General features: G+C 42.7%; 2 protein-coding genes across 3 annotated transcripts in view; one reads left to right on the top strand and one right to left on the bottom strand.

Annotated features, from left to right (window-relative positions):
• MARF1 (meiosis regulator and mRNA stability factor 1) overlaps positions 1–626 on the bottom strand; it is a 32,849-nt gene extending 32,223 nt beyond the window's left edge. The window contains 1 exon segment of the mRNA XM_067551065.1: positions 541–626. The gene's annotated coding sequence lies outside the window, so the exon portion shown is untranslated.
• Positions 627–6,598: 5,972 nt separating this feature from the next.
• The window catches only part of NDE1 (nudE neurodevelopment protein 1), a 40,405-nt gene continuing 23,011 nt past the window's right edge, over positions 6,599–23,992 (top strand). For both annotated transcript variants that reach the window (XM_067551063.1, XM_067551062.1), the window contains exons 1-4: positions 6,599–6,854; positions 7,226–7,346; positions 18,962–19,089; positions 20,115–20,268. In XM_067551063.1, the coding sequence (XP_067407164.1) occupies positions 19,004–19,089; positions 20,115–20,268 (240 nt within the window). In that variant the 5' untranslated portion in view covers positions 6,599–6,854; positions 7,226–7,346; positions 18,962–19,003. The remainder of the gene's footprint in view (positions 6,855–7,225; positions 7,347–18,961; positions 19,090–20,114; positions 20,269–23,992) is intronic.

The following is a 23,992-nucleotide window of genomic DNA, read 5'->3' as shown; positions in this document are numbered from 1 at the left end:
TGCCCGCGGGCGGATCGCCAAGCGAAAGGGGTCGCAGGTCGGGGGTGCACACAGAGCAGCGGGGGGCTTTGCGGCTCAGGAAGCGACAAGCGAGCGCAGAAAACAGCCCCCTTCTCTCCCGGGAGAGATCCCTGGCACTCCAGGGACCTGCTCCCCGCCCAGGGCAGCGCCAGGCCCTTATCCCACCCGAGGAAGGGTCAGAGCGTCCCTCTCCCCCCCTAGCCCCATGGACCTCTCACCCCACGCGGGCGGGCGGGCAGTGTCCCCCAGACGGGCCAGCGGGGGCCGAAACCGGGGACACGGGCAGCCACCCCGCCCCGAGAAGCCGCCGGTGCCTAGAGCCCTCCTAGCCCAGGGCGAGGGAAGCGAGGGGACAGGCTGGGCACTACCCCCCGCCGGGCCTTCCCCAGGCCCGATCCCCTTGAGGCCTGGGGCCCTCTTCCTCCGCACTGTGGGTTTCTCCCACCGCCCGGAACGGGCCCCTGCCCAGGCCCTGGCCTTCCTGAGGCCCCTGCTAGGCTTCCCCCCTTCCTCCGTCACCTGGGCCGCTCTCCCCGCCGCCGCCTCTCTTCATATCCCGGCTCCCCGCCGCCCCTCACACCCCCTTTCTTTGTTTTGCTCCCCCCGCCTCTCCGCAGCTTCCGCCCCCAAGGCTAGCGCAACACCCACTGCCGGAAATGCACTCACTGTCGTAAACTGCCACTGTCGTAACACACTCCATCTCCCGCGCCAGGCTGCCACCCAGTCTATAGCTGGGGACGGGGGTTGGAGAGCCGCCTGAGCTGGCTGGGGGGAGGGGAGGGGTGTGTGCAGACATTTAATCCCCAGCAGGGAGAGGGGTGCGTCCTCTAGCGTCTCCCTCACAACTGCGTCATGGCACGAAGGATGATATAGAGCCCTTTTTAGTCTATATAAGACTACCAGACACTAATAGCGTGACCAGATGTTCCAATTTTATAGGAACAATCCTGATATTAGGGACTTTGTTTTATATAGGCACCTATTACCCCCACCCCCACTCCTACTTTTTCACATTTGCTGTTTAGTCATGCAGGTCCCTGCACTGCGGATGGGTTTATGGGAGAATACCTAGTACAGGCCTTAAAACAGTGGTGCTAGGTAATTCTGAGCCCTAACGCCATCTGCTACCCCACAAAGGACAGGAAGCGCTCAGGAGGCACCTGGTGTCAGTCAAGCCAGGATGCAATTTCAGGATATTCACTGTTGCATTGTAGTTTTCATGACACCATAGTATGGTTACTTATAAAGAAAATGACATCAGAAAAGAATTGTTAGTAGGGAGCAGTAAACGTGTGTGGTATTTTACAAGACGCAGGCTACAGACCGGTCAGCCTCACCTTAGTCCCCTGAAAAATCATGAAGCAGGTCCTCAAGAAAGACATTTTGAGGCACTAGAAAGAAAGGAAGGTGATCAGGAATAGTCAGCATGGATTCACCCAGGGCAAGTCGTGCCTGAGCAACCTGATTGCCTTCTATGATGAGATGACTGGCTCTGTGGATGTGGGGAAAGCAGTGGACATGATATACCTTGACTTCAGCAAAGCTTTTGATACCATCTCCCACAATATTCTTATCAGCAAGTTGAAGTATGTGTTGGATGAATGGACTATATCAGTGGTTCTCAAACTTATTTGATTGTGCCCACCCCCCCTTCTTTGTGTCTGTAGTAGTTTATGCCCCTCCGCCGCACAAGTACATATACCAATTTAAAAAAATCAACATGCAACTCTCACTAAATATTAAAAACAATAACAGAGCCAAGGATCCATTGTAATAAGAGCAAAAGCCAAACTGATTGTGGTCGATGCCTAAAATTAAATGTGCACACCATGTTGTAGCAAATAACCTACAGAAGGCAATGATTTTGTATAAGCTTAACAGAAATCCCTCAAAATGCACAGCGCCATCTAGAATCAAATGCATAGCACCATCTGAGGACCTGATATGTTGAGAAGAATCAACTTTGCTAGTTATGCTATGGGTAAAATGTGCACAGTAAAGTTTTTTTTCCCCTAAAATGTCTCATGCCCCCCTGAATACATTCTATGCCCCCCAGGGGGCCTGTCCCCCAGTTTGAGAACCTCTGGACTATATGATGGATAGAAAGCTGGCAAATCATCGGGCTTAGTGGGTAGTGATCAATGGCTCAATGTCTAGTTGGCAGCCAATAACAAGCAGAGTGCCCCAGGATTTAGTGCTGGGGCTGGTTTTGTTCAACATCTTCATTAATGATCTGGAGGATGGAGTGGATTGCACACTCAGCAAGTTTGCAGATGACACTAAACTAGGGGGAGTGATAGATATGCTCGAGGGTAGGGATAGGATACAGAGTAACCTAAACAAATTGGAGGATTAGGCCAAAAATAATATGATGGGATTCAACAAGGACAAGTGCAGAGTCCTGCACTTAGGACAGAAGAATCTCATGCACTGCTACAGACTGGGGACCGACTGACTAGGCAGCAGTTTTTCAGAAAAGGAGCTGGGGGCTATAGTGGACAAGAAGCTGGATATGACTTAACAGTGTGCCCTTATTGCCAAGAAGGCTAATAGCATATTGGACTGCATTAGTAGGAGCATTGCCAGCAGATCAAGGAAAGTGATGATTCCCCTCTATTCAGCACTGGTGAGGCCACATTTGGTGTATTGTGTCCAGTTTTGGACCACCCCTCCCCCACTACAGAAAGGATATGGACAAATTGAAGAGAGTCCAGTGGAGGGCAATAAAAATCAGTAGAAGGCTGGAGCACATGACTTATGAGGAGAGGCTGAGGGAAGTAGGCTTGTTTAGTCTGCAGAAGAGAAGAATGAGGGGAGATTTGATAGCAGTCTTTATCTACCTGAAAGGTGGTTCCAGGGAGGATGGAGCTAGGCTGTTCTCAGTGGTAGTAGATGACAGAACTAGGAGCAATGGTCTCAAGTTGCAATGGGGGAGATCTAGGTTGGATATTAGGAAAGGCCTCAGATATTGAAATAAAACACAGGTACTGGAAGGTCAGGATGATGCTGGAGAGGAGATCAGCCTGGAAAAGATTCATGTGAAACATATTTTAATGATGTATTAGTGGATAAGAAGTAGGAGGATATTCCTGAACTGCAGGAAAGGAGCAATTAGCACCGTGTTCAGCTGAGCTGTTATGTATCCACCATGCCAGTGTTTTCTAGGGTGGCTCCATCAGTTCCTGAAGAATTTAAGCTTTCATTAAAAAAAAACCAAAAAAAACAAAAACAAAACAAAAAAAAAGTCCCGAGACCTCATTGTTTGCAAAGAATGCATTGAAAATGACAGTTTGAGTTGTAATTAGTTTTGAGTTATAAAATTCCAACCCCCCTTTCATTTCAATAGATGTAAACTCAGAAACTTAATGATAACAGATTAAATATCAAAACGGTTAATTAATTTATTGCTTGCTGTTCGACTGTTGCATTATGGGAGGAGTTTGAGTAGAGCACAAGGACCTTACCCCACCTGCTGCCCAAGGAAGAGTCAGAACATCCCTCCCCAACCCCTAGGACCAGGACCCCGCACTCCCATTTTATATTTGCTATAAATCTATCAATCTGCTAATTGAAAAAGACACATTTTTGTAGTCTTCTTACAAACAAGGCAATTACAATAACTTTTATTATTGCTATTTATTATTTGTATGGAAGTAGTGCTTAGGAGCCCCAGTGTTCGACCAGCACCCCATTGTGCTATTTTGAAACTGAACTATAGCTCCAACAGCTTATCTTCTGAAATCTAAATCTTGCTACAGAAAAGCTCCTGTAAAATTCCTCAAGATGTGACCCATTTAAGATACAAAATTTTAAATGTTAAAGTCTGAATACTCATTGTCACGCTGACTGGATTGGGGGGGAGGGCATTTATTATATTATTTAACATCAATATATCAAAATCATAATAATTCATATGAGATATGCCGTGTCAGGTACTGTTAGAAAGTTAAGGATATGTTTGTATCTATATTTCTTATTGTACTATGTTTCTGGGCGACACCCTAGACAGGATGGCTGCAGCACAAGCGCCTGCTTAATGGCCCATTAAGGAAACTCATAGGTACAATGGGTTAGGGGGAGAAGCCCGGGATATACCTGATGAGTCACCAGTCACTCATGTGACCCTGGACTCCATCTTATTCCATAACTTCCATTACACATATAACACATGAACATAAACATTATCATCTTACTTAGCACATTGTAGCCTTTCTAACAGTACCTGACATGGCATAACTCATTATGAATTATTATGATTTTGACATATGATGTTAAATAATATAATAAATGCCCCCCCTAATCCAGCCAGTGTGACACCCCAACACGAGATTGATGTAGAAGGGAGTAATCAGAACTCCTGAATACACCTCAAGGTCCCCCCAATCCAGCCCGCGTCACACTCATACAAGCTATTCTCACAATCTTAAAATTACTGTACAAATGATAACTAATTCATATAAAAAAATCAGCAGGATATTGGGACATTGCTCCCAATCTTGCAAAAAGGTACATATGTGCTTATGTATCTGCAGTATCAGGATCATTGTCAGGTAGTATCTGGCCTGTTTTCTTATCCTGTCCAAAACAACAAACATTTTTTTAGTCATTTAAGGGCAGAATTAAGGGGCACTCAACTTTATTTTGAAAAATTCACTAATTTTAGAAACTTTCAGTGCTGGTACACCATCCCTTAATAGTTTGTCCAGAAATTAAGAAAAAATACTTATAATTGTTGGGGGGATTTTTTTCTTTAGACCTGTAGATGTTTACAAGGCTCTAACTACAGGTGAAACAGACAAACTGATTATACACTATGCATTTGAGAGGACTTTATAAAGTAAGCAAATAGGAAAAAAACAGAGGGCCAGATCTTGAACTGGTGTAAATGTGTGATGCTCCATCCATGTCAATATAACGGCACCTATTTACACCTGCTGAGGATCTGATCCCAAAATTATTTTGCTAACTTCTCAGAATTATAGATATCTCAGTTGTTGAGTGTCCCATTAATATTTGAATCTTCTACAAAAACACAAACTGCCATATGAATTACTCTAATGGCCTAATCCGCCAGTGCAATCCCATTGCAGTCATAGTAACTCAAGTGTTTAAATCTTTGTGAGATTGGTCCCTAAGGACTCAGGTCCAGCTCCTCAAAGGTATTTAGGCATCTAACTCCTATTGAAATCAATGGAATCAGAGCCTGAATTTGTGTCTTTGAAATAAGTGGGACTAGGATGAGGTCCTTAGATACATGGGTGCCCATCACCAGGCATCTTGTAAAACTGGCTGCTGGACATGCATGTGGAAGCACAGTAACTAATAATAAGAAACTCAGTGATGTATGTCCCCATATATGTGGGCTGGATCACTCAACGAAGTAATAATTTGTGGTTTTGTTTTGGGTCTTTCAGGAAACAAATACCAGACACACCTATTGAGCAGGTATTTGTGTGCATTATACTATAGAAACACACCTATGGTACTTGAGCAACACACAGTATGTCTTATCCCTATTAATAATTAATAAGCAAAAAGAACTGGATCCAAATTCCATTGAAGTCAAATCATAGAGTCCCACTGACATCATTAGGCTTTTGGATCAGGCTTTGTGCTGGTGTACATTCTTGTCTTTCTCAGTATCTTGGAGACACAAAACCATAATATTGGTATGCTCACATCATTCAGGGTTCTGTTTAGTCTTATTGTGTTTTCTTATGGTTTTTGTGAGGCCATGCCCCAAATGGGGAGATCATAAATGAGATGTAAGTAAATACTGCTTTCTAATGTCTCATGGAGGACCTAATCCTAATACTCTTGACTTTAGGAGCAGTACTGCACACATAATCTTATCCCATGATAATAAAAAAGTGGATTGAGTGGGTATCTTTAATGTGAAATTTTGCACTTTTATGACATTTAAAATAGTTAAGGTTACATGCAATCTTTCTTAAAAATTAGCCTTTGGAGTTAAAACTCCCAAGTCAGCCCAAAAGTGATTTTTTTTATTTAAAAGAACAAAACACCATATCCTGAGGAAATTAAAAAAAAAAATTATGGGAGCCTGGAAAAAATACACAGTTTATAAAATTATAACTTATGCTGAGTGGATTTAGGCTCCACTCACACTACAGATCTTAGAAACACTATGCAAGTTCTTAACTTCTGGCAGTAAATTAATCACATGTATACAGGTGTTTGCAGAATCCACGTCTTCTTACACCTTTGGTGAAGCCCCAAGCACACTTATGGATGTTATGATAAACACTACACGCAAAACGACGTAAATAATAATAAAGGGAGGAGGAAAGCTGACGTCTCCCAAGTTGCATTGTAGCTTGCTGAAGTACATTGCTTGCTCAGTACATCGAGTCTACATAGTTCCACCGTATCTTGCCTTGCTTAAGGGGTGTAGATCTGCTTCTGATCTCTAGTCTGGGGCGGTAATGGCCCATCCCTGTGTTCAGACGCCTGTCTCACTGTCACCCCCGCCTCCTGCCCCCGCCCCGCCAGCTGCGACTGAAAAAAACTCCTTCAAAAGACAAAAGTTTCCAAACGTTCTAGGATCCGCATTCTACCGGAGCTGATTGGAGGAGCCTCTTCAGGCCACGTGACCCTGCAGCCAATAGAGTGTTGGGCAGAGGTTGGTTGTAATGGTTCGGATGAGGGCACGGAGGAGAGGGTAGGCAGCGAAGGGCTTGGACTCGGCGTCTCGCCTCTCGGACTAGTCCTAGCCAGCCAGCCCGGTGGCTATAGGAGAGTGGCAGAAGGTGTCTATATCTCGCATGGAAGGTGGCAGCTACTGGAGCTGGGCTCTTTTTCCTGTGGAAGTGGTGAGCGTTCAGGGCTTTGCTGCTGGGTCTCCTGGAAGTTTGGGGAGGGCAAACTCCTAGGATCCTCCTCTCCCGTTTTGGTTGCCACTGCTTTGGGGGGACAGGGCAGGGAGGGTTTCCAGTGGAAACTTTCCACATGGCGGTGTGGGATGCATCCTATTGTGAGGCGGGGGGAAGTAACAGCCCTCTTTGCCCCCTTGCTTAAACAGTGTCCACATCCTGCTTTCTTCCTTTCGCCTTCTCTGAGGCTGCAGGGAGCATGGACTCCGGCAAGCCCACGTGGGATAAAATAAAGAACCCCTTACTTTCTCCATCGTTCCCACCCTGAACCTCAGACTCTTTCTGGAACTGGATTTTTATGTTTTTTCGAGGTTTGGAAATAAACTAAATCCGGATATTTCCCTTGCTGGGTTTGGACTAGCAATAGAATCAGAAGTCCCTACTGCTGGGAGAACAGCCTCTTGGGCTGAGGCCAGAAGCATCAAGGAACAGGTAGGTATTTCAGGAGATAAAGTGCCTGATCTGCTGAGGTTCTTTAAGACTGTTTGAAGCTCAAAAGTTTTGGATTTGGATAAGTACTTGAACTCTTGAATATATATATATATATTTTTAATTAAGTCCTATTTGCAGAGATACCCCTATGCAATGATAACCTTTTTAATTCTGCCTCAGAATACTACTAAGTGTGACCTTCTCCTTGGGATGACCTCTTTCTTTTTATTCCCTTTTGTGGCATTTAAGACAAAGGGAGATAGTTCCTGATGTGACATGAAGCCCAGTATGGGAAGCTGCTTGAAGAGGGTATAGTTTTGGTAACTTCGTAGTGGAAAACCTTTTTTTTTTTTTTTTATGAGACAAAAGAACCTCCATTCTGGTGGTTAGAGAAGGGAGTCCCATATTAACTTAGTTCTCCCCTTGCCTTGATTATGGCACAGATTACTTGTCCAAACAGAATTTATGGATTCCATGAAAGTTTGGCCTGTGAGAGTTCTTTTTCCTGTTCTCCCCTCTGGATTGTTTTTGGGGAAATGGAACTGTTCTGAATGTCGTGGTAACTACATTGCTGACCTTATTAACCAATTTAAATAGATTTGGTAAAATATATATTTTTAAGGCCCAGAGCTGTTGTGGACTGATTTCTACAGGTTTGTATTAGAATCCAGCATAGAGTTCTCTTGAGACTGATTAGCTCTGACTCTGGTTATAGTATGTTAATCCCCATACTAAAATTACTGTGGAGATGGTCTATGCCAGTGGTTCTCAACCAGGAGTATGCAGAGGTCTTTCAGGGTATATATCAACTCATCTAGATATTTGCCTCGTTTTGCAACAGGCTATGTAAAAAAACACCAGCGAAATCAGTACATACTAAAATTTCATACACACAATGACTTGTTTAGAATGCTGTATATACTATACACTGAAATGTAAATACAATGTTTATATGCCAATTGATTATATAATTATATAAAAATGAGAAGTTAAGCAATTTTTCCATTAATAGTGTGCTGTGACACTTGTGTTTTTAGGTCTGATTTTGTAAGCAAGTAGCTTTTAAGTGAGGTGAAACTTGGGGGATGCAAGACAAATCAGCCTCCTGAAAGGAGTACAATAGTCTGGAAAGGTTGAGTGCCACTGGTCTATGCCATGGTGATATAAACTAGTATTTTGCAATACTGTTGTCACGTCTATGAAATCACTTCCTGGAGAGAAACACGTAAACACTATTTTTCTCACTGCAGAAGTTCTGTCCATACTCACAGAAAACTTTAGTTCCTGTATGATACAGAGATCTTGTAATGTCGGTGACCAGCTGTGTTGCTTATAAGCAGGAAATATGGCCAAATCTTTTCTTCTGGTTTCTACATGTATGAAGACAAATAAGGTGTAGACCACCTGCATGCATTAGCTAGTTATAACCTTCTGTTTTGGATGGCAATAATAAACTGTTAGCAAAACACTGGTAAAACCCTCATCACAAGAAAACTACAAAATTGTGTAATGTATCATTCTGTGTGCATTAGTGTTATCCCTTTTCTCATAAGACATTTTCTAGAGTAAGCTTACAAGGGCAATAGATTGGAAGCATGTAGTCAAACTAAACAAAAAACTTCCTTACCTGTGTTATGAATAGCACCAGAGATCATTTAAAAGTGTACATTTAAAAAAAAAATACCAGTGACAAAATATCACCAGCAGTCCACTTTGTCCAAGTTTAAGAGAAATACAAAAAGATGTACAATGAAAATACTCTTCTTTAGTTTCTATTCAGATTAGGATGCTATTGTGTAAGAAATGTGCTGTAATGGTAGCCTGTCCTATAGGTCAGCCCCATATAATTAGCCCTGAGTGCCACACTTCATATAGGGTGTGGGGTTTAATTAGTAAAACCAGCTGGGTATGAAAGAACTGACAGAGAGCATCAGGAAGCTGTTACTGAAAGAGAAGAGATGCTCAGGGACAGAGACTGCTGGGATTGAATAAACTATAGCAGGGAGTCCTGACTTGAGGGATGACCTGGGAGATCCTCAGTGAGACAGACTGGAAGTATGGACTGTATGGAAATTGGAGAACTTTATTTGAGAATTATTTTATTATTTTAATAAATCCAGCTCCACGGAGGGGTGTGGCTGAACCAGCGAAGGGTTTGTTTGGTAGTTTGATTTAAGAAGAGGCAACTGAGACAGGTCACCTGCAGAATCACCTCTGCCCATGAGGGGGCACTTGGGAGGCAGTGGCCTGTTCACAGGTGGCCAACACCAACTGTTTATGTTGGCAATTAAAAAGAAAACAGAAGATTCATGGAAACATTTTGATTGGTCTGAAATCTCACTGAACCTTGTTTTTGACAACCTAAGTTTTGAACCAGATTTGATAGTTATTTTGTAACTAAAACTTTTCCTTTTGCATCTTAAGCTGTCTTGAAAATCTTGCCCTAATATCTCTAGTAACTGACAAGCAGCCTATGTTTGGCTCGTGCCTTGGCTAGTAATAAGACACATTGGGGATGTGTTAATGTCTAATTGCAGTTCTTGACTCACTGCAGGCAAAAGTCATGCACCTGAGGCATGGAATGGTGGGAAAAACAATTCATGTCACATCATGTTATCTTGTGGTAACAATTGTAGGGCCTCAAATTTTTCATGTGTGTACTTGCAATCTCAACATTAATTTGAAATTAGCTTACTGTAGGCATTACTTAGAGATGGGTATAGTGGAACAAAGTGTGTTCCAATCTTGTATGGTCCCAGAGGATACCTAGAACAGTGTACCTCACTGCTTGTCTACATGGCAAAACTTACTGGCAGAACTATGGTGGTATAATTGTACTGCTACAATTATACCCATATAATTCCCTGTGTGGACACTTATTCTGAAATATGTGTCCACACAGGTAATTATATGAGTATAACTATAGCAGTATAATTATCCCAAAATAGGTCTGTGAGTAAATTTCCCTGTGGAGACAAACCCTTAGATTTCTAAATAGAAATCCTCCTCTTCCTGTGACCCCCCCCAAAATACATGACCCCAGGCAGGGGGGCAAAAAGGCTTTAGAACAGATCCAACCCAGATGTAAGCATATGCAACTCCCATTGAACAAGAGCGAGCTATGCTTACAAATTGCAGGGCTTTTGGCTCCATGTCTTTGTGGGTTTGTGAGGAAGAGGAGTCCAGATGACCCTACTCCTGAAGACCCCTTCATTCTCAGTCGTGTCTAATTTTGTTGGCTGTCTGCATACAGGTTCCATTGGGCCTATTAGTGCAACTCATGAATCAGCCAGGGGGATTACTGTTGTGGAATTCATGAGGATCAATATATATTAATGTTGAACTCTCTGTATTATGCTAGTGCTGGGCTGACCCAGGACAGGATCTCTCCCAAAGTCCATTCCAGTCAATCTGGGGAGTGTCAGTCTCAGGATATGCCAGGTTCCTGGTAGGAAGTATAGAGTGATCATCCTGACAATAGCCAAGACCTGAAGATCAAGGTCTTTGGAAAGAGAATGTTCAGAGTTCCTATGCAGTCTTGTGTAATTGCTCACTTGTACCTATCTTCTTTCCTGGCCAACCCAAACTGGAGAGAGCTTACATATTGAATCTCCCTCTATTTTCACCTATTTCCTCCCTGAACATTCCATGTCAATGTGAAAAGCTTCTTTTGCCTCCAAAATGTGTTTATTTTTAGTTCTATATGAGTATTTTGGGGAATGATTTGTGTGTATTAATACCAGTTGGTATCCTTTCCTTTCTGTAAGTCGCATTGAAGTTGTTGACTTTCTGAAGCTCAGTGTATAATTGGTATTTCCTTGTGATATGCATAGTGTTTTAATTTCCAGAAAGACACACTCTCGGAAAAAAAATGTTGAGAATATTTAAAGTTTCATGCCAATATCACATCCTTTTTATGGTGTCCGCTCTGAATCCTATATCACTGGGCTTGTTTCATGTGTGTAAGCTTTCATCCCGTGCATCCGAGATATTTTTATACAGTCTACTGTCTTTCATAAAGACCCTTGGCTAGTCTACAAAATCAGTTTTTGCTGACAAAACATGCTCCTCCCACCAATGTAACTCCCCTGCTATGCTGACTAATAAAACCACCTCAACAAGAGGTGTTGAGTTTGTCGGCTTAGGGTGATGCAGTGTCAATGTAGACACTGTGTACCTTACATTGGCTGTGGGGCTGTCTGCTGGAGTGGTAAAATTTACAAGAAAGCCCCCCTGAGAGCTGAGCATCTGGTTTTTTGCGCCTGGCTGAGAGCAGGGCGAGAAGCCTGGGTGGTTAGTTCTCTGCTCCCATCTGGGAGCTGGGGCAGCCTTGTCAATTTGAGGGCCGGGGGGGTAGGATGAGGCAAGAAGCCGGGGGAGCTGGACCCCACTCCTCAGGGGCAAGAAGCCCTGGATGGCTTCCCCCTGGGAATGGGGAGGAAGGATTTCCTGGGTGGCTTCCCCTGGCTCCTGGTTGGGAACGGGAAGTGGGAGGGAGGGTAGCCCACTAGGAACCTCTGTGGCTCCCGGCAGGAAGCTGAGAGACCAGGCTTTCAGCTCCCCACACTGCCCCTCTTAGGTCGGTGGAAATGCTTCTGATGAGGACAATCCATCGACCCAAGGAGGGTGGTGTGGACATCAATCACTGCAGTAAGGTGGCTGTAAGTCGATCTATGTTATGTCCACTTATTTTTCTAGTATAGACAAGGCCTTAATGTATGTGATCTGTTGTTACCGCCCAGGCTATGCAGTAGAATCAGATTTCACATTTACCAAACCCAACCTAGGCCTTCTCTAGACTAGCATTTAAAGGTGTGATGTCAATTTGTGTTAGCTAATATGTGCTAACTGATGTGTTTGAAATATAGTCTAGGTGAGGCATGTAACCTTTAACACATGTGTGACCCGTCCATGCCTAGGGTAGCCACCTGAAAATGTCAAGATCAGAGCAGGCTGTAAAAGGAGAGCAGATTCTCCCAGCACCGGTGGGTGACACTGAAGTCAGACTTTCCAACCAGCCACAAACAGTGCTTCTGGTTCCCCACACTGGTTATCAAGAAGCCAAAACAAAATATTCACAGCCCTGTTTACTGCATTCCAGTCTCTGGCTCCCAATCGGCCACTAGGTCTAGTAAAGAGATCAGTTATTTAAAACTCGATGCTTTTTACCAAAAGTTTCTCCTGACCCCAAAGGGTCAGCCACAGTACCAGATCAATATAAGTTTGGATCTTACCCAAAATACCAGCTGATAGCCAATCCTTTGGTAACTAAAACTAAGGTTTATTATAAAAAGAAAGAAACAAACTATAAGAGAAATGTTAAATAATCAAAGCAATCAGATACATACAAATTGATTCAAAAGTCCATATATATCAGGTTTCTAGTAGAATTGTGGAGTTTGCAGGCTTGTATAGTCCCTCTGGTATACATCCCGTACCTGGATGGGTCTCAGTCCTTTGTTTCACAGCTTCAGTTCAGTTGTAGAAGAGTTGATCCAGAGGTAGACAGAAGACAAAATGGATATTGTACAGCTGCCTTTTATGTCCTTTGGCCTTTGCCATGCTACTTGTGGAAATTTACAGGAATAAGATGGAGTCCAGGGTCACAGGAGTGACTGGTGACTCATCAGGTATATCCCTGGCTTCTCCCCTTAGCCCATCATACCTGTGAGTTTCCTTAATGGGCCATTAAGCAGGCTATTGTTCTGCAGCCATCCTGTCTGGGGTGTCGCCCAGACACAGCACAATTTGAAATACAGCTATATCAAACATATCTATAACTTCCATTACACATATAACATATGAACATAAACATGATCATCTTACTTAGCACATTATAGCCTTTCTAACAGTACCTGACATGGCATATCTCATATGAAGAATTATGATTTTGACATACTGATGTTAAACAATATAATAAATGCCACCCCCTCCCCCCAATTCAGCCAGCGTGACAACATACTAAACTGGTCAAGCTAGGCTGAGTTTGCAGGACCACTGCTTTGTCTTGACTAGAGTTTTTTTAAGGGGGTGTTAAGGATGACTGGATCTAACATCATTCTTCTGAGCCCTGGGCTAGACCAGGTCTGTAAAGCAGGAAGAGGACTTTGCAGTTGTGTTAAAATAATACATTACAAAACACTCTTTTTTGCCATCCAGACACGGCCTCAGTGCCTTTTATTTTCCAAACACCACACTCTGGTGGTTTTATCTATAATCTGTTAGGAGAATGCACATTACAGTATAAATTTAAAGGTGCTCTGCTGGGACATTTTCATGATGACCAGAATTTCTAGTGAAGAAAATTAACAAACAGGAGAGAAGTCTTTATTGAAATATTTTTAAGCTTCCATGGGCCTGATCACACCCTTCACCTCTGTGGGCTGCAGGATTGTGTGAAGCACAGAAAAAGAGGAGCACAATCTCCACAGCATCATTTCTGTACCACATGTATACAATAAACTAACAAACACATTGCATAAGCCTTTCCAAGTTTTGTATGTGGATCTGATTCCATTAGGAGAGCAGGACTGAAGTTGGGGGAGACACTTGTAGTCTGTCCTACCAGCCTCCCGGGGAATCAATCAGTATGGTTAATGGTGGCAGAATTCATTTGCTTCCTCCCCACACTTAAGGTAAGTCTTGGGGCAGTGGCTGCCTGTGAGCCTATGGAAGGAATGCTGGGAGGCAGCACCGAGTAAGGGAAAATCAGTGCTCCGGACTCCTCTGGAATGGCATAAGGGGCTCCATACTGTTCCCACAGGATGTTCCTGTTTTCCAGTTGGTGTAGTGTTGCTCTAAGGTGCAGCAGAGGTTGGGGCCAGAATTTAGGGAGGTGTGAAGGTGGTTTGATCTGTTTAGCTATTTACTATGCCTCATTGCTGTAGTCATCACAGAAATGTCAATGGTTTTATCCTTCCAATGCTGTGTGAGATAGACATGTATTATCCCAGATGGGGATGGAGGCATTGAGGGATTAACTGATTTGCCCAAGGTGTCACAAGAAAACTGGCAGAGTTTGGAAATCTGTTGTTTAATTATCACTATTATTCCTGAGTCCTTCCCTTGCATAAAGCCACTTTTGCTTTTCCCACACCTTTTTACCCGACATCATGTGGAGGGTAGGATTTGTGGCATCTGCAGTGCAGTCCTTCTAGAAGGCTTGGCACCAGCAAAAACTGTCTGATGGCACCAAAGTCTGTCTTTACCAGTCATGTATCATGCCCATACTTCTGTACAGCTGTGAAACCTGGACTCTACTTAAAGATGATATTCGGCAGCTGGAGGCATTCCACATGTGCTGTCAAAGGCAACTATTACGCATAAACTGGTTTGACTTTGTCAGAAACAGCGAAGTTGCTTCCAGAACTCAACTCCCCAGCATCAAAGACATCATCTGCTGTTATTGGGCCTCACTATTTGGACACGTGGCTTGCATGGACAGCTGCGTTCCAGTCCACAGAGTGATTGTGTGCCCTGGTCATCAACCACCCCTAAACTGGAAGAAATTACTCAGTCACCCATGGCTAACCTGGCTGCAACAAATCAGCGATGGCTCATCTGCTAGCATCAGACACAAATGGAACAAAGCCATTGGTAGAGGCCATAGGGGATTGTCGCAATGGACCTTTGCTGGCTAGGTGAACTGATGATGATGATGACCCCTTTTTATACCTTGGGAACCTGGTCCAGACCACTGTGAGGATGGCTCCAACCACCAACACATCCCCAAGATATGTGGTTTCTGTGCGCCAAATCCTGTCACTTCCCTGAGGGGTGGGAAGAGAACAACGGTCAACCTTTGCCCAAGCCTCCGATGGAATTTAGAAAGTTCCTATTCTGTGTGTTTAGGATACACCCCTCTAAGGGATGATGTGGCCTTTTGTCTTTTTCTAGTGTGTTGAGCACAGTACTGGGAGTTGGCCACTCCTGATTTCTAATCTGAGTGATATAGCTGACTTGTGGTTTTAAGTGACTTTCCCTTTCTGTTTCCCCATCTGTAAAAGGGGGCTAATATTTGTCCACCTCCCAAGCAGGGTGTGAGGATTAATTAATGTTTGTGCAAGGCTTTGAGCATGTGAAATACTTATTAAAATCAAAGGCACTTTCAAAGTGCTAAAAATAAAGCAAGAATGTTAATTGTGCGTGGTGTAGCTTCTCATTACTAGACATGACTGTAACTTAGAGAGAGTCACTACTTCCCACCCACTATACTCTTACCTTTTCCATAAATATATAGGCCGTCCGTAGCCCTGTGACTTTTTTTCAGGAAATGTCACTAGGTCAAGTGCAGTGGTTTTGTTTGTTTGCTGAAGAGAGAAACTTCTTGTCTAAGTAGCATTTTATTTTTTTACTGTGGTTCCTTTAAACAAACCAAACTCCTTTATGAGTTCTGCTTCTTAAACACTGTAAGACTTTCCCCCACTTCCCCAAGGTGCCCCAGTATTTAAAGGATAAGGTTTTCAAAAGCATCTAATTACCTTTGAGTGTGAAGTGGGGACGTAGGCCCCAATTTTTAAAGGTACTCGTGTTGCTCCACTCAGTGTTGCAAGGCCTAAATGACTTGGGCAGCCAAGTCTCATTGTCAAAAGTGGCCTAGGTACTTAGGGTCTTAAGTCCCATTGACTTTCAGTGAAGCTTAGACTTTAAGTATCCAAGTCACTTTTGAAAATGGGACTGGGCCTTGGAACGCCAAGCAGAGCAATGTCTAAATACCTTTAAAAATCTGGGGCTTAGATGCTTTGAAACTGTTGCACAAAGACTTTTTAACAAATGGTGGGACAAGCCATGAAGTGGTATCTGTGTGTGCCTCAGACGTCCGGGAGAGTGAAAGCTTAGATTGTCTTTGATATTACTTTTAGCTGACGCGAGAAGAAGAAGGTGTAATGGGGCCACTATGTTATTGGATTTCATCTGGTTTATGGTTTATGGATATAGGATTTCTTTATCCACAAAAGCCTCTTTTCAAGGCCCAATCAAAAAACTGTTGAAATTGGTGTGAGTTTTGGGTGCATGTGAAATGCAGGATCAGGCTTCATATGTGTGACTGGGAAAATCTTCAAATGGCCACTGATGGCTTTGAATGCGTTGGCTCTTTGTCTTTTTAAACTCACTATCTAGAAATATATTGGCATAGGCACGGACCCTGGGTTTTGCCAGTGGTACTGGCAGGCGGGGAGGCCTTGGGGGAAGAGGTCAGGCCTTGGGGGAAAGAAGCAGGGCAGGGGCGGGAAGAGGTGAGGCATGGGGTCACAGTGAGAGCTGGCTGCTGATCAGCTGATTTGCAGTGGTGCATGAATCAGTTGTTTGGTGGCACGCAGCGGTGCCCCGAACAGTTGATTTGTGGTGGCGAGCCTCCATGGTGCTGAGCACCCCTTTATTATTTTCCAATGGGTGCTTGAGCCCTGGAGCACCCACAGAGTCGGGATCTAAAGCTGAGACTTTAAATGTGGATTCTGCTTGCTGACTTTGCAGCTCCCATTGGCAGTTTAGGGTTGCAGTATTTCTGCTGCCTGGCTTTCTAAATGAAGAGCCAGACTCCATCTTTATTTACCATCTAATCTGCAGGGGCTTCTATTAGGATTACATTGTCAGCCTTTATGTAAGCTTTGCCTTGCCCAGCATAGCACAGAACAGACTGTCTAAAGACCTTTACTGTGACCTTTCTCCATCTCTGAGGCTTGGTCTATACTGCCAACATATGTTGATATAACTACGTTGCTCAGGGGTGTGGAAAATCCTGAGTGATGTAGTTATACCAGCCTAACCCACCCGTATAGACAGTGCTATGTCAATGGGAGAAGACCTTCCACCTTTTGGGGAGGTGGAGTACCTATGTGGATGGGAAGCTTTCCCATCGGTGTAGGTAGCTTCTTCACTAAGTGCTACTGTCACACTGGCTGAATTGGGGGGGGGGGGCATTTATTATATTTTTTTTAACATCAATACATCAGAATCATAATAATTCATGTGAGATATGCCATGTCAGGTACCGTTAGAAAGGCTATAATGTGCTAAGTAAGATGATGATGTTTATGTTCATGTGTTATACGTGTAATGGAAGTAATGGATATGTTTGATATATCTGTATTTCAAATTGTGCTGTGTCTGGGCGACACCCCAGACAGGATGGCTGCAGCACTAGCCTGCTTAATGGCCCTGCATTAATGGCCCAGGTACAAGGGGCCCAGGGGGAGAAGCCAGGGATATACCTGATGAGTCACCAAGACTTACTCATGTGACTCTGAACTCCATCTTATTCCTGTAAATTTCCACAAGTAGCATGGCAAAGGCCAAAGGACATAAAAGGGAGCTGTATCAGATCCATTTTGTCTTCAGTCTTCAGCCTACCTCCGGATCAACTCATCTACAACTGAACTGAAGCTGTGAAACAAAGGACTCAGACTCATCCTGGTACTGGGTGTATACCAGAGGGACTATACAAGCCTGCAAACTCCACAATTCTACTAGAAACCTGATATATATGGACTTTTGAATCAATTTGTATGTGTCTGATTGTTTTGACTATTTAACATTTCTCTTGTAGTTTTTCTTTCCTTTTATAATAAACCTTTAGTTTTAGTTACTAAAGGACTGGCTGGCAGCGTGGTATTTTGGGTAAGATCCAAGCTTATATTGATCTGGTACTGTGGCTGACCCTTTGGGGTCAGGAGAAATCTTTTTGGTAAAGAGCATCGAGTTTTAAATAACTGATCTCTTTACTGGACTTAGTGGCCAATTGGGAGCCAGAGACTGAAATGCAGTAAAGGGGGCTGTGTATATTTTTATTTTGGGCTTCTTGATAACCAGTGTGGGGAATCAGAAGCACTGTTTGTGGCCGGTTGGGAAGTCTGACTTCAGTGTTATCCACCACTGTTGGGAGAATCCACTCTCCTTTTACAGCCTGCCTTGATCTTGGCATTTTCAGGTGGCTACCCTAGGCAAGGATGGGTCACAGCTACTGTGGCACAGCTGCTCCATAAGTGAGACTAACTCACGTAAAACCATTTGTACTTTAATGCATTTATTATGGTACATCACATGCTTCATACTGATAGCTGTTCTACTGCATTCTATTTCTGTTCTATACTTCATAGAGTCTTAGAGTTTAGATAAAAGGTAAAATTTAAAAAGCATTTAAGTGACTTAGACAATTATGCTCCTGAATCACATAGGCACTTTTGAAAACTTTACACAAGGAAATCATCCCCAGAAATCCCCACATTCTTTATATGTTTCACTGAAGTTCCTGCGTAATTTCAGGGGTAAGTGCCATGTCTCTGGGATTGATAACGTCAAACAGTTGCATTTTCTTTTAGATCAAGACATTTGGTTTCTTGCTCATATGGCCTTTCTGCATTTCTGCAGGTAGGGAGGGGAAGATAAATCTGGTGGGGTACCAACGTTCAATAGAAAGAGACAGTCCTTATTAAATCATCTAGACCTCTCTCTGGCATGCTGCATGTTTGACAGTACTTTGTCCAATCTGGTTTTAAATGTCTCCAGATATGAGGCTGCTGCTATTAGGGCTGGGGCACAGTTCCACAGGAGGACACAGTGGGATAACAGTGACAGGAAGATGCTAATTCCTAAATTTGCCACCTCTTAATTTTCAGGAAAACATGAAACAAGAATTCTAGACTTCTAGGGATTTCACCATGGAAAACTTGGAAGGAAATCACTTCAATTCAGTGGAAGAAGAAACCAGCTACTGGAAAGAACTGGCTATGAAATATAAACAATGGTAAAGGCAATGAATTCATTTCCATAATTTGCCTTTTCTAGTAGGCTATAGATCCTGTAATTCATTGTAGGAACTTCTAGTGGGTGGGATGATGGAATCTGTATATGGAATCCTGGAGGATTGCCGCCTCAGGCTCTTCTAGATTCCATAGATTCTAAGGCTAGACGGGACTACTGTGGTTACCTAGTCTAACTTTGTGCAAAGGAAGCCTGCTCAAGCAATATGCTTAGATGCCTGCTACTTGGGGCATTCCAAAAGAGATTTAAAAAAACCTTTCAGAAATATGTTTGAGTCAGGAATATGTTGGCTATTAGGGATGGTTCAGCACCATGCAGAGAAGGAGTAAACTCCTGGCAGAGAGTGTTTGCATCTCTTTCCAGTTCAAACTGTATCAGGGTAAAGGGAATTTTTCATCTGACTCACTATGTCAGACTGCTACTCTTTAAGGTTTCCAAATCAAGTGGCTTGATCCTGCTCTCAGTGGATCCCTCCTAAAATCAGGCCTTGAGATGGTGTGTTGATGCTCAGTATTCATGTCTATTCTTAATCATTGTAGAATATTTGAATGAACACTGAAGACAGGTTTGTTTGCCCTATATCTCTTTTATAAAACTTCTGCAAATGAGGTTTCTCCCAGGTGAATATTTAATATACCTAGCTTAAATTTTCAGACAACTGAGCATGACTGAGAATATGGTGCATAGAGGGAGGTGGATCCTATCGTTATCTCGGACTCCTATCTTATCTCGGACATAAAGACGGACTGCTTTGTTTGTAATCCTCTGGTCCAGGATAGATTGCTATGAGTGTGTAGGTGAACAAGTATGATTTAACTATAGAAAGGCATTTTCATACAACCACTTAATTTCCTTCCTGAATACGTATAGATGACAGGTGTTCATAGATCTTTTGGTTGTATTAGAGGAGCATTTTGTTTTGTCATACATTTATATTCAGGTGAGTGGGGTTTCCTTGTTTTCTTAAAATGAACCCAACTAATTCTGTGGCTGGAATTGTGCTTCTAGTGCAGAAAATACACAGGAAGAATTGCGTGAGTTCCAAGAAGGGAGCCGAGAATATGAAGCAGAATTGGAGACACAACTGCAACAAACAGAATTCAGAAATCGAGACCTTCTATCGGAAAACAATCGTCTTCGAATGGAACTGGAGTCAATTAAGGTAAAGGAACAGCAGAGAAAGGGCAATGTGTGCAGAATGAGAACTAATCACAGAAATATGGCGCTACAGCATTAGAAATGTGGTGTTCATAAAGATGTTTTTTGTTGATACTGGATGCTTAGTGATCGGTGTGAATACTAGTGAGACACAGTACGCCCAATTTGTAGATCAATAAGGTTTAATGTGCAAGGTTTTCTAGAAATATACTAGTTAAATACCTAAAATTAAGTACAGTATATCAGACTCACTAAACCTGGAGAGCTAAACAATCACTCAGAAGGCTGTATACAAGACCGGTTTTCTTCAGGGGCCCCGCCAGGGAGTCAGTGGATCTTCTGGTCCAATCGGCAGCATCTCCCGTGGAATCTGGCTTTGATGTAGTACGCCTGTTTGTCTGAGTGGTGACTTTTTATACTTTTCTATAGACAACTTTTGCCTAATTACCTATCTATTAATTATTACATATTCTATTACCTACATTGGGTTCTCATCCTTAACTACATTCTATTCTCATCATAATAATTGGGATTGTCAAAACAACATCTGGTAATAAGGGGGTGATAAACAAAATATGTCCCTTGGCAGTGGAAAATGGTCTCCCAGACATTCAAGAATAACTTGTTATTCCCATCACCTTTCTCTATGTGCAGCTGCAAGCAGACATAATATGTATTTCGTCTTATGTGCCATGGTATGCAGAAACGGAGACATCTGCAAGGTTACTCAGTATTCCTATTTTCTCTGCCAACCGGAAGATGTCAGGCTGCTGAGGCCAGAATAGTCAAGCAAGCAATTTAAGTTATGCTAGACCCCGAAACAGTGGTCAAGCAACTCAAATTGCACTGGGCCTCCAACATTTATCAACAAACTGCAACAGTAGTTTGTTTTGATAATAAGAAAATATCAATATATTGCCCCATTTTTTGGTCTGATACTATAGTTAATATTACTGGCCATCTGTTTGCTAAGGCTATGGGTGTATTTCAAGATGGATTCCAGATGGGAGAACCCTTACGTTTCTAGTAAAATTCAGCACAGTACGTATGTATACTAGCTTTATTTCTGTGTCTGCCACCTCCATTTGTTGCTTTTTTGTGTGTGTGCGCTTTCTTTTGTTGTACAATGCAAGTTTACAGGTTCATGTAATAAACCAAAGCAATAAAAGATATAGTTCTGTCTTGCCACAGAGGGTAGGACAAAGGGCAGTGGATTAAAACTACAGTTTAGCAGATTTAGATTAAATCTCAGTAATTTAGATTAAATCATTTCCTAACTGTAAGAACAAAAGGACAATGGAACAGACTGCCTAGGGAGGTTGTGGAAGCTCCTTCATTGGAGGTTTTCAAAAGGAGGCTGAATAGCCATCTGTCTTGGATGGTTTAGACCAGCGGTTCCCAAACTCTATGTTGCGCACCACCAACATAAAATGCCACCACCTGTAGTACCACCACCAATTTTTTATAAATAGACTATAACTATCTTAAAACCTAAGTGTTGTTAAAACACTGTATCAGTAGCATAGCTATGTATATAAAAAGCTGTAGTCTTTCAAAATATTAATAAATGCATGATAAACTTGCCCCATCTGAGATTTCTGGTATGCCTTTAACGAGGGGGATGTGCTTGCTTGACAGAGCAAAGTTGCTGGATATCTGACTTGGTGGATATCCGGTGAAATCTTGGGAGATGGGTGTGCCACCGCGCTGCTTGGGGCAGGAGGGCAGGAGCAGCTCCTGGCCAGGGCTCTGGGCCTATGTGGAAGAGGGGTGGGGCTGGAGGGCTCTTGGTCAGCCACTGTGTGTCCAGGGCAAAGGAGGTCACAGAACGGCCGGGCCTCCCTGGGCACCGCTGCGCTCTGCCCCTGCACGGCCGAGCATCACTGGAGGCTCTGTGGCTGGCCCCCCAGTGGAACTGAGATATTGGTGGCGCTGGGCCCACGTTGTGCATTCTTAATTAGTCGGTGGCCTGTGTACCACTGGTGGTACATGTACCCCAGTTTGGGAACCACTGATTTAGATACAACAAATCCTGCATCTTGTAAGGAGGTTAGACTAAATGACCTGGTCCAGTCTAACCCTATGATTCTATGATTTGTCAGGATCCTAGAGACGGAAATTCAGCTGTGCTGAGTTGCTGTACTTGAACTGTGGAATAAGTATTTTTTTGAAAAAGTAGTTGTGACTCATGTCTAAATGTCAGTTTGGTACCTAATAACTAATTAGGAGAAAGCATGGTCCAGTGGCGGGGACACAGGACTGAGAGTTGAAAGACCTGTTTTCTGTTCCTGACTCTGAAAATGTCCCTATATACCAGAAGGAGAAGTAATTTAACCTCTTTACATGCAGCTTCCCCTTTTGTGAAGTGTGATAATGAACTACAAAAAGAGCTTTTTGAGATCTCTCAAGGAAAATGCAAAGTCTTTTATTTAGTAGGGAGTATAATCAACTTTTTTTACAAGAATATCTTGGGAGATAGTAATGATGGAACATGAGATGGCAATGCAATTGGGCTATAATGCTACAGGATAAAAGAAGAAATTAGTCTGGTTCAGTTTCCAACGGGTACAAGATGCTGATGATGATCCTTTACGAAAAGAAATAACCAAAAACACCAATACCCGCCTCCCATAATTGACAGCTTTTAAAGAACTGTACTAAATTCATTTACACGTAACAAAAGTTTGTCACCAAAATTTGACTCCTTTTCAAAAATAATCTTGTTGGCATTTTGTAGCTAACCTGCAAATGATCATTTTAAACATCTGCTGTCTAAAAACGAAGTAAAACTGCTTAGCATTTTGCAAGGGCCAGTTCAATATCTGTGGAGACAGAGATTAATTTAATTAGATATGTTTTACTCAGTTGTGTCCAGTACTGAGCTAACAGGAGTCATGGATAACTGTTGAATCCCTTGGGTTTTGCTGTATGTATTGCTTACATGTGTATAGTAACTAGGTAAAAGCCATCCAAAGGGGATGCTAAACAATTCTAGTCCACTTTTAAGATACCGTTTTTCTAAACTTGTGGCAGTTTTGTTCATTTCAACACAAAACAAATCCAGAGGTTGCTGTTACAATAGATGCTTGTTTGCAACAACACCTTGTAAGAGCAACCACTGCTTAGGAGCAACGTCTCCCCTGGGAACTTTCCCTACTGTGAATTGTCAACACTCGTCATAACAGCAACAAACAGCTGCTTAGGAACAACAAAACAAAAGGGCACTGATATGTTGCTACTAATGAGCTTCAACTATATTACAACAACATATGGTTTAAAACAAAACAATCCCATATAAACATTCTTACAATACTAATCATGTAACTTCTTGCATGGAATATTTGTCACACTGAGCCACACCAACCCATTCAAGTTGACAGATTTGGGGAAGAGGAGGCAAAATATTCCAACAAAAATAAAACATGCAATCAACTTCAATGGAGGGAGAATGGATTCTCTCCTAGCTATGGAAAGAAGATGAAAGGCAACATTACTAGGGCACTGTGGGATGGAAATAATAAAAATTGTCTCAAAACCACAAAAAGTGGAGAATAAACGTACTACAGTAGGGGGGAAAAAAACCTAATTATTCTCGACTGCAAAGAACTGGATTAAAACATATTCTGTATGAAACAAACTCTTTAACAACTGACTTATTCATGCAGACTGAAGACGAAGCAGCCTGCAAGTGAAGGAACAGTGTCTCCATTGATGAGCAAATCAGCTGA

Source organism: Emydura macquarii, unplaced genomic scaffold, assembly GCF_026122565.2.
Source record: "Emydura macquarii macquarii isolate MOO-44397 ecotype Brisbane River unplaced genomic scaffold, CSIRO-AGI_Emac_v2 contig_1348, whole genome shotgun sequence".
Classification (NCBI taxonomy): Eukaryota; Metazoa; Chordata; order Testudines; family Chelidae; genus Emydura; species Emydura macquarii.
The sequence above is the reverse complement of the archived record's forward strand: the minus strand, read 5'-3'. Positions and strand labels throughout refer to the sequence as shown.